Here is a 9967-nt window from a genome sequence, read left to right on the forward strand (position 1 = left end):
CTCAAAACGTGCTATGAATTGGAAAAAGTGTTGCTGTGTTCTCAATCATTGCTGAGGCTTTAATTTAGCTATAAACGTCACAGGATTGGTGTTACTCGAGAACGAAGCCTCTGCTCCAGAATCGACACCGTCATGCTTGTTAGAAATTTGCGACCATCTGCATGTGGAGGTCAAATATTTTTCTGGGGGGGAAAAAGTTGTGCGGTCAAATGAGACAAAACATTTGACCGGTAATGAGAAGTATATTCGGAAGAGTCAAAGTGAGGCTTTCAAATCTAGAAACACAGTAGCAGCTGTCAAGTATGGTGGTGGTGCCATTATGCTGTGGGGTTATTTCTGATTATTTACACAAAAACAACAGCATGTTGGGGGGGGAGGGGGAGCGTACCTCTGAAGTCTTCGACTTTGCCTCAGTTTAACTCTTAAATGCGTGCTCCAACAGGACGATAATCCCAAACACACCAAACTGCTTATGCAAAAGATAGTGCATGTTTTTAGTGGGTTAATACATCCGCCCTGACCCCTGGACCCCAATGAAAATATGTGGAATTTACTTAAAAGATGGATTCGTCACATGACCAAACATGAAGGGGGTTTTGGTAACACTGCTTTACTTTAAAGAAAACCCGAATCAATATAGCAGCAGGTGTTTGATTGGAGGTGTTGCTGTGAAAAGTGCTCCATTCCAAATGGTTTCCATTGATTCCGACGCAGAGAGTTTTGCCTGCCATCTTCCTCCTTTGATCTTTTGTTTACCTGTCAGTGACATGCTTCACTTCAAGCGCCAGTGTTTGGATTTATCCAGATAGCTTACGAGTGATTCATCGAATCATTTGCGATGTGCTCAAGAATAAAATAAAACATATTCAAAAGGGTGCTGAAGATGGTGGTCAAAATAAGATCTATGTCTGAAGGGAATTTTCCATTGAAAAAGACTTGCTTCAAGTACCTTTTCTGAGTTTCCTGGTATGCATTTTTAGAGTAGTGTTTAAAGCCGAAGTTAACGGTAAGACGAACCGTGAAGATGGAACTACGTACGAGCCAGACTTTTCAAAGCCACCGAAAGCAAAGGGAAGAAAAGAGTTTGGTTCATCCTCTGAACCACCACCCAGGCTCCTATCAGCAGGCTCGGTGGCTCAAACGGCTCTTAGAGCTGACAAAGCTGCCATTTCCCTGCCAATACGAGATACCGTGTCTAACTGCCACCCACTCGCCGACAGCGCGCTGCCTTTTGCAACACAGGAGTCAAAAAGCTATCGGGCCTCGAGAAGGCAGCGCAGATATGACGGCTGAGAGGAGAAAAAAGAGGCCATTGATTGAACATTGAACAGGCTCTGGTTATTTTTTGCTGTCCGCAGACCACCGCGCTGTTACTCAGAGATACAGAGTGGGATGAGGGCATTAGCGGAGAGCCGGGGCGGGCAGAAGTGCTTTGAAAGGAGTATAAAAAAATAAAAATAAAAAAAGACGCGAAGGAAAGACGAGGTAATACCACGAGGTCAGAGGTTTAAATTGCTTGAAGGCAGCTAAATTGAGAACACTCTGCTGGAGTATAACTCAACAGAAAGTCCCTAAAACTTCAATGTTTTCAGGTCATCCTGTTGCTGACAGTAGAATGCTTGTGTTTGGCCGTGATAGTTCACTTTAATTTAAAAAGGTGCAACATAAATAAAGATTTTTGGGTTTACACAGGGTACTTTAACACAGCGTTCATGTTTGGTGTGAAGCAAACAAATTTTGACAGATATTTGCATCGTTGCTTCTTGTATCCAACTCAAGCTGAACGTTTTCCAAGCGACAATTCAATTTTCTTTTTTCTTTTCTTTTTTTTTTTAACGTTGTTAACCATACTTTGGGTGTACACTGATCATTTATTTATTTTATATCACCTATTCAGATTGACTTGAAACTCTTTTGGCCTCTTTCTCTTCCTTCAGGTATCGCTGTGTGCAACATTCCCTCTGCAGCCGTGGAGGAGACGGCCGATTCCACCATTTGTCACATCCTGAACCTCTACAGGCGGAACACCTGGCTCTATCAAGCTCTCCGGGAGGGCACGAGGGTCCAGAGCGTGGAACAGATCCGCGAGGTGGCCTCTGGTGCCGCCCGCATCCGTGGCGAAACCCTCGGCCTCATCGGATTTGGTGAATGTCCAGCATATTCATTCTTGTGCCAGTAATGAATCGCCTCCTTTCCCCTTAAAATGCTTCCTATGTAGAGAAGCCACGATGATTTTCTCTGCTCTTTTGTTAGCTTTCATTCCGCCAGCACAGAATTTAGGGAATTCTGATTTCCCTTTAAGAACTACCACATAATAAAATGCTATACCTGCTGTGGTTGGTTATTTATTATTGGTTATTATGTTTCTTAAAGAAATACACAAGGAGCCTTTCCTTACCACCAGAAAGGCTGTTGAGCTAAAAAAAAAAAAAAGTCTCTTGCAACCTGAAAGAACTGCAGCCATGTCTCAAAATGTACTTTAAAATATGATTTTAAGGAAAGTAACTATTGAGTAGTTGCCCTGTTGTGTTGACGACGCTAATTAATATGCTACGAGGTTCCACGGCAACACTGCAGCATTTTTAAATAGTTAATAGTTAATATTTTGAGAACTTGGTAGAAAAAAGAAACAGACAATCCTTGAGCGTTAGGTAAGCACCATCAGAATAATGTGACTGGCTAGCCGTTAGCGGCGAATGCTAAAGGTGCCATTCGCTTTGAAGTTGTGTTTCAGTCTAGACAGCAAATGATCGTCTCTGGTAAAAATCTGAAATACTTAGTGACCAAAATCCGATTTTAGATTTCTAAAACCTTTACTCTGTCCGTGAAAATACAAAAGTGTGACAATTTTAATGTGTTTTTTGGCTGGATTACTTAAATAGTAGACATGCAGAAATATACTGACTAGTCAAAGATGGCATGGGAAATTCGGCACACACACACAACCAAAAAAAAAATGCTTAAGTACACAATTATTGATCAATATAATGTCTGAGGAGGCTGCAGGAGAAACAAGCAAAAGGTTGTTTCTCCTGCAGCACATCAAATGCAAAGTGCAGCAGGAGGTTTTGTAGCTTCCACAGGCCTCCTGAATTATTAGGCTTTCCTTTACACATTCTGCAGAGCGTGGCAACAATCACAGATGAAGCCGCAACAAAGCAGCCGCCTCGTTTGCGAAAAGAAAACACGTGGGTTCGTAGTTTTTCCAAACCCGTTTTTCATCTCGTCTCCTCTCGTCTCATCTCTTTTTTTTTTTATATCCCTACTTGCATCTCTTTGTTTTCCTCTGACTTCAACACCTCACTCTGACAGAAAATGGCTCATTTTTAGCATTCCTCACGAATAACTTCCACGCCGATGATCATTGTTGTTCCCGCAATCTGGTAGCGTTGGGTACTACGCATTCGCTGATCAGCGCCGACCACCGGCCAGTGCGTCCCTACTTTCATGTAGTGTGTTTTCAGATCTCCTTGCCAGTCAGAGGGCCTTCTGTTTTTCAGCTCTGATAAGGTTGTTGTTTTTTTTGGGGGGGGGTTTTTTCCCCGCTCCGCTCGTCCCCCAGATTATCTCAAGGTTGTCTGTTTGGCCTCCCTCCGGGCCGACTCCCTCTATCCGCTCTCACAGCCCACTGCTCTAATGTTCCGCCATAATATCTTTATTATTTTCTTCTCTTCTGTTTTTCCGACTCTTCGTCTCTGTTATTGCTCTCCCCTGACATCTCGCGCGGCCATAATCAGCCCTCATGGCGTACTCCATTCTGCCTCAGTGTGTGTAAATGTGTACGTTTCACTCTCTGCTGCTGTTTCCCTGTTGATTGTGTGTGTTTTTTTTGGGGGGGGGGGTTCTGATCCATTGTCTCCTGTCTCAGCATCGCCAGGCACTCGAATGCTCGGCGTTCTCATAAGCATTTGAAGAGTGCCACCTTATCTCTGTGTCCACACACAAACACACACAACCTGCAGGTCCCAGACAGCTGCGCGGACTGACTGTGCACTGAGCCACCGGGCTCTGGCACAGAAAACCGCCTTCCTCATTCTCTTGTTTTTACCCAGTCCTCCCACTTCCAGCCTCATCCCCGAGTCCTTCTGGCTCGAGCAGTTCTCAAAACAGCGTCCATTGTTAGTGGAAAAGCAAAAAGGCCTCCTGGAGTTTTACTTGCAGGACTCGGCTCGGGCTGCCAGCTGCAGACACAAAAGGTTCTTCAGGTGTCGAACCTGAGTCACTGCTGCTTTTTCTGCTTCGTTAGGTTTTTAAGTAATTCAAGTAGCTCGTTTTGTTGTCTTTATCTGAATAACGAACTAATTCATTGGACAAGAGCTAACTATAAGCAATCAATGCATGTTTAAGAATTTTTGAAGGTCAAATTAAAATTAGATTTTTATTTTTTATTTTTCCTCAGTACTGGAAGCAACACATCAGTCAAAGGCATTAAATACATCCAGGTCACCCCTGTTTTGAATTTCCGTCGTATCCAGCTGCCACGTTGGCTTCGGTGCCGACAGCTAGAACGAAGCGAAGTTCAGGAATCTGTTTTAACCTCACGTAACATTCGGCGGTCTTCGTCTTCACTCTTCCTCTGTGAATAGGTCGGCGACACAAGGCCAAAAAGTCGAGTCGAGGAGAATGAGCCAGACATCGAAGCGCTCCCGTGGGCGACAGATCCTCTGGTTCTTTTACAGTTATTGGTATTGATCAGCCGCATGAAGAAGCCGAACGGAAACGAGCTTTGATGCTCGGGTATTTTATATAGCTTCCATTACAGCCGTGGTGCCACAAAAGCAAATATTGTTTTATACTCAATGCATCAGCTGTAAATAAATCTGATTCTGTTTCAACTATAAAAAGGTTTATATAGGTAGAAAATGGCTGAAGAAGCCTGCAGCTGCAGAACTTCTTTTTTTTTTTAAGCTTCAGAACAGGCTGCTATGATTCACACCACCTGCAGACACTCCCTTCCTGCTGCTGACAGGACAGTTTTAAGGCTGCAATCAGAAACAACAGAGAATGGCGATCGGTTCATTCCTCAGAGTTCTCACACCGTCTGGAAAAGTCTGGAGTAAATGGATTGCTTGATTGTTCATCCATCCGTTTGTCCATCCATCTCTATATCATCCATCCGTCCATTTGTCATTTGTTATGCATCTGTCTAGCTATTAATCTCTCTGACAGGGAGGGGACAAATGGGACAATCGTCTCGTTCCCGTGGCATCTGGAACTGGGTCCTTCGACTATCAAATTGTGGCCAGTGTATAATTTTCCTCCTTCAAAAGAGGCTTGCTTGTGAATAAAAATGTAGTATTAGTATTTAAGTTACAAGTAGTGATCAAGATGGTTTATCTTTGGTTAGTTCAGGCCAGTAAAATCTAAAATACTCTGTGCGCCACAGCAGAGAGAGGAAAACACAGTCTGTCCCTGCTCTGGGTCAGGCAGCTGCTACATCATTTCGACATAAACGGCACCGCGACCGTCACCTGACAAACACGCCTCAGTTCACTCCCTAAACCACTTCCCCTCGCAGTTGGTCTTCCCGCTTCTGTGTTCTCTGCTCTAACGGAGCTAACAAACTTGTTAGCACCAAGTCAGACACATCTCTGGCATCTTTTGTCTGGTGGTGAGCGGCCGTGGATGAAATTGAGATATATCGCTGCAGAACCTCGTTTGCTGCAGAACGGTTCCCGTTATGAGATTTGGAGTGCAAATATACACGTCTCACACTAGCAGTGTCCTGAAATATCAACGATTTGCTTTCCGTAGCCCAGCTTTAGGGTTAAGGAAAGCCACAAGTGCCACAATTCAATACTGCAAAAGGACCCAAATTGTTATTGATGGATATGAAAACTGCAATACACCTGGAAATTCGTGTGGCAAATAAATCTATGCATCTTGATCTTAAAGACATGTTGGAATATTTTTTTAGTTACTTTTTGATTTGTATTTTATGTAAAAGAAAAAAAAAAGAAACCACTCAGTGTAGGTTAACCAAGGTTTACTAAGTGAGACACAAGAGCAGTTTAAATTAATTCATGGTGTACTTTAGCGCAAAAAAAATAATTAAAAAAATAAATTTCTTTGTATGATTTTAATATAAGTTTCATACATTTTTTCATTTGATTCCCCAATTTAAGTAATTCAGTAAGTGCCAATGTATTGGAAAGAAAATATGTATTTTTATTAGATAAATACTTAAAATTGTATTCAAGTGATCAACTGTAACAACATATTCATGACTGGCCTTCTATGAGAAGGAATATCATCTAGAAACTGTTCTAAGAAGGAAAACTAAAAATGAAAAGTATATAGCAGAGAGGAGAGAAGATGGAGGAAGAAAAAAATGAGACAGAATGAATTGAACATTATGTCTTTAAGTAGTAAACATGAATTCCTTTTTCTACGACTCATAGAATACATCTGAGATGATATTTCCTTGAGCCCAGCCAAAGCTCTCTGCTGGCTTTTATCCCTCATCCATCCGTCCATTTTTTTTCTTTTTTTTTTTTTTTTTTCAGGCTAACGTTGGTAACTTGGGTAGAATTTAAGGTCAAGGGCAGCATCCATAATTATCCATTAGTGCATTTAAAATGAATAAGGAAAGTCTGCTCATCTGAGCTTGGAAACGTTTGAAAATCGGTCATCAAATATGTGCAGGAACCCTGATTCCTCGACTCTGAGGAGCTCAAGTGCGCTCAGGAAATACCAGGGTATAAAGTAGCTACGACAGAAACCGAAGCCGGGCGCGTCTAAAAGTGAAACAACTCATCACGTTACAAACACTTCGTCATCCGTCGCTTTAGAACCTATTTAGAAAATGACTGAATAATTAGCTGTTAATTTAGCTGCAACTTTATGTTGCCCCGTTCTGAATCCTCTCTCCTCTTAATGGACGTGACGCTCCATCACAGATTGACGAGTCCCAGAGAGCATAAAGGACGCCGTATCAATCCTTTCCGCAGCTAACACCAGACAGCTCTCCTTTTGCTCTGTAGCCGCCGAGCAGAACGCTTCCTCCGGCCAACAACTCGAGAGGAGACTCTCATCCTACACAACACATGGCCGCAAGAGACGGAGAGGCTTAATATGTGCGGCAGAGTCCCGCTCTGAATCACTGTCTGTTACCTCGCTGTGTGAGATGATTTCTGTGTCACGACTCTTTCCCTAAATTCCTCAATGATTTTAATCTCCTCAAGACGAGGAAAGCAGCTTTCGCTGGCGGAAATTGTTACACACAGTCATGAACTGATTTGAGACCCTTGCATTGAAGATGAGAGGTGTTTGCGCAAAAATCTGCATCAGAAATCCAAATCACGATCAAACTATTTTTAATTGACAATTATTGTTCCGAAAAAGAAAATCTACATGTCATTTACTGGCTTGACTGCCATGTTCCTCGGTCTTAATTCAAGGACATCTGTTCACTAATGTTCTCCTTAGCACACATTTGGACCACGCGCTCACGCAAATGATTTGCGCCCGCAGGTCGTTCGGGTCAGGCGGTGGCCGTGCGGGCTAAGGTCTTCGGCTTCAACGTCATCTTCTACGACCCGTACCTGCAGGACGGACTGGAGCGCTCGCTGGGCGTGCAGCGCGTCTACACCCTGCAGGACCTGCTCTACCAGAGCGACTGCGTCTCCCTGCACTGCAACCTGAACGAGCACAACCACCATCTCATCAACGACTTCACCATCAAACAGGTGAAAACAGCCTAACGTGTTAAACTGGGGCGGTGCGTGGTGAATAGTTCCGTCTCAAAACCTATCCGAAATCACTCCGAAGGACGAGAACCAACCGAGAGGATCTTGTAATCAACGTAATCAAGAATTCATTTAATTAACTAAGGTATTTACTTCTGATTAATTTCACCTAAAAGAACTGCACAAACGACAGCTCTCAAGTTATTTCTACTCTGTGCTGTTAATAAAGCTGTTGAGCCTGTGTTGAGCCTGTCTTTTAGTACAAATATCCTTGTGTTTTTGTTTTGAAGGTCTCGCGGTTACACCGCATGTTCAACAAATATTGAAGAAATGCAAGATTAACCGGCCTTTTGATTTGAAAATTTGTCAAGACAAGAAAACACCCGTCTCTCCAACTTTGATGTCTGTATTGGGTCACAGTGGCAATTCCGAAAAGAAAAGAGTTAATGTCTGAAACACAGTCAACTGTTACTTTTTTTTTTTTTTACTTTTTCACATTGGATTTGGTTTGTTTGGATATATTTCTTCTCCTAATAAAGGAAATAATCTTTTTTTTTTTATAATCCTTTTGTTTACTCATGTTACCTTTGTCTGAAGTTAACATCCATATGATCTGAAACATTTATGCATGTCAAGAAAGCAAAAAAGTAAAAAAAATACTCTCATGTCACTGCACGTTGACAGGCGTTCGAGTTTTTCTCTTGGGATAACACATCAAAACTATAAAGTCGTGGATATTTCTGAGGTAGCTGTGACTGGACTTAAAAGGTCAGACACGGACAGTAGGGGGGAAAAAAAACCCCTCAGAGGGTAGAAGTTAAATCTGAAGTGATCAGTGCACTGCCCTGACTTGAACATAAAGCAGCGATGTCTGGTAAGTGGGCCCTGATGAGCCTGTATTTTTATCACACTTCCAGCCTGTAGGATGTCCCGACCTAAAACAAAGCAGAGAGTGAATTGGGGTGAAGACAAAAAAGAAAAGAACCAGCTCTTTATCTGAAGCTCCACTAAAGCTGGACACAAATTCATTCCTTTGCTCTGTCAAATGCAATTAGCACCAGCCCACGGCTACAGCAAATATATTGACTGGCTGCACAGCGGGAGGCGGAGGGGACAGAGCTGCTCTCCGACTCGCCGTCTGAGGCGACATCTGCAGGGAAGCTGAGGGACTGCGTCGGCGTGCGAACGACTGCGCTTTCCCTCCCCGGCGTTCGAGTCTCCTTATTGAGATGTTCTGGATGCGTGAAGAGATAAGTAGGAGTGGGAGTAACAGCCTAACCCAGTTAAATACATATTTCTACGAAGCTCATGGCTCTCAGTTGCTTCTTTAAGTGCTGCGATGAAGCGACACTTTTTCCTCACTAATGCGTCTAAAAAAAATGTTGGCGGTTCTTCTCAGCTGCTAAAATGGAAATGGAAATGCGTGTGTGTGCGTGTGTGTCAAAACAAGTAGAGCCTAATAATTAAAGACTGCCTGCCAGTGTAAAGGCTTTTGTCAAGATGAAGGTATTACTCTCATCTGAGCACATTGGCTTTATTTTTCTCCCCGTCACATTTGTTGTACGACTTTTCGTTCCACAAACACCAAAACGTTGGTGGCGCTCTCTCGTCTTCCAGCTCGTCCCTGTCCCGCATCCCACATCCGCCCCCATCGTTATCTTTCAGGTCTTTAGATGCGAAACCTGAAGCACGCAGTCTGATAATCAGCTCTCGATCACGCGAATAGTCGAAAAGACAGGCGGACTCTCCAATTTTTAACTATGTTTTCTTTTTTTTTCTTTGTTTTTGTCTGTGTGTCGCAGATGCGTCAGGGCGCGTTCCTGGTCAACACAGCGCGGGGAGGCCTGGTGGACGAGAAAGCTCTGGCCCAGGCGCTGAAGGAGGGCAGGATACGGGGAGCCGCCCTGGACGTCCATGAAACTGAGCCCTTCGCGTAAGTTGCCTCAGACAGAACCGGACGTACGAAAGGAAGTTCAGCCAGTTGGGAAAGAGGCATCCGATCTTCATCTAAAAGGCTCAATCAGAGAGTTGCGGAGGAAATGCTTTGACTGACAATGTGTTGCAATTCTGAAAATTCCAGTAGAATGTGTTGTTACGACCAGTCTAGGGGGAGCCAGGCCGCAACATGAAGGATCCATCGTCCTCTGATCTCAGCAACCGACACACACAAAATTGATCAGTTGATAATTATTTATTTTAAAAAGATGTATTTGATAAAGATGTTTCCACTGGAGTACTTGACTTCAGAGTGAGCTATCGCCGAAAACAACAAACAAAAG

The 9967-nt window shown here is 43.3% G+C and overlaps 1 protein-coding gene across 6 annotated transcripts in view; it reads left to right on the forward strand.

Moving 5' to 3' along the window:
• Positions 1–9967, forward strand: part of LOC103150461 (C-terminal-binding protein 2) — a 115802-nt gene that overhangs the window by 96977 nt on the left and 8858 nt on the right. For all 6 annotated transcript variants that reach the window (XM_007570106.2, XM_016680731.1, XM_007570090.2 and 3 more), the window contains 3 exons: positions 1938–2144; positions 7474–7688; positions 9491–9621. In XM_007570106.2, coding sequence (XP_007570168.1) covers positions 1938–2144; positions 7474–7688; positions 9491–9621 — 553 coding nt within the window. The remainder of the gene's footprint in view (positions 1–1937; positions 2145–7473; positions 7689–9490; positions 9622–9967) is intronic.

Source organism: Poecilia formosa, unplaced genomic scaffold, assembly GCF_000485575.1.
Source record: "Poecilia formosa unplaced genomic scaffold, Poecilia_formosa-5.1.2 Scaffold7, whole genome shotgun sequence".
Lineage (NCBI taxonomy): Eukaryota > Metazoa > Chordata > Actinopteri > Cyprinodontiformes > Poeciliidae > Poecilia > Poecilia formosa.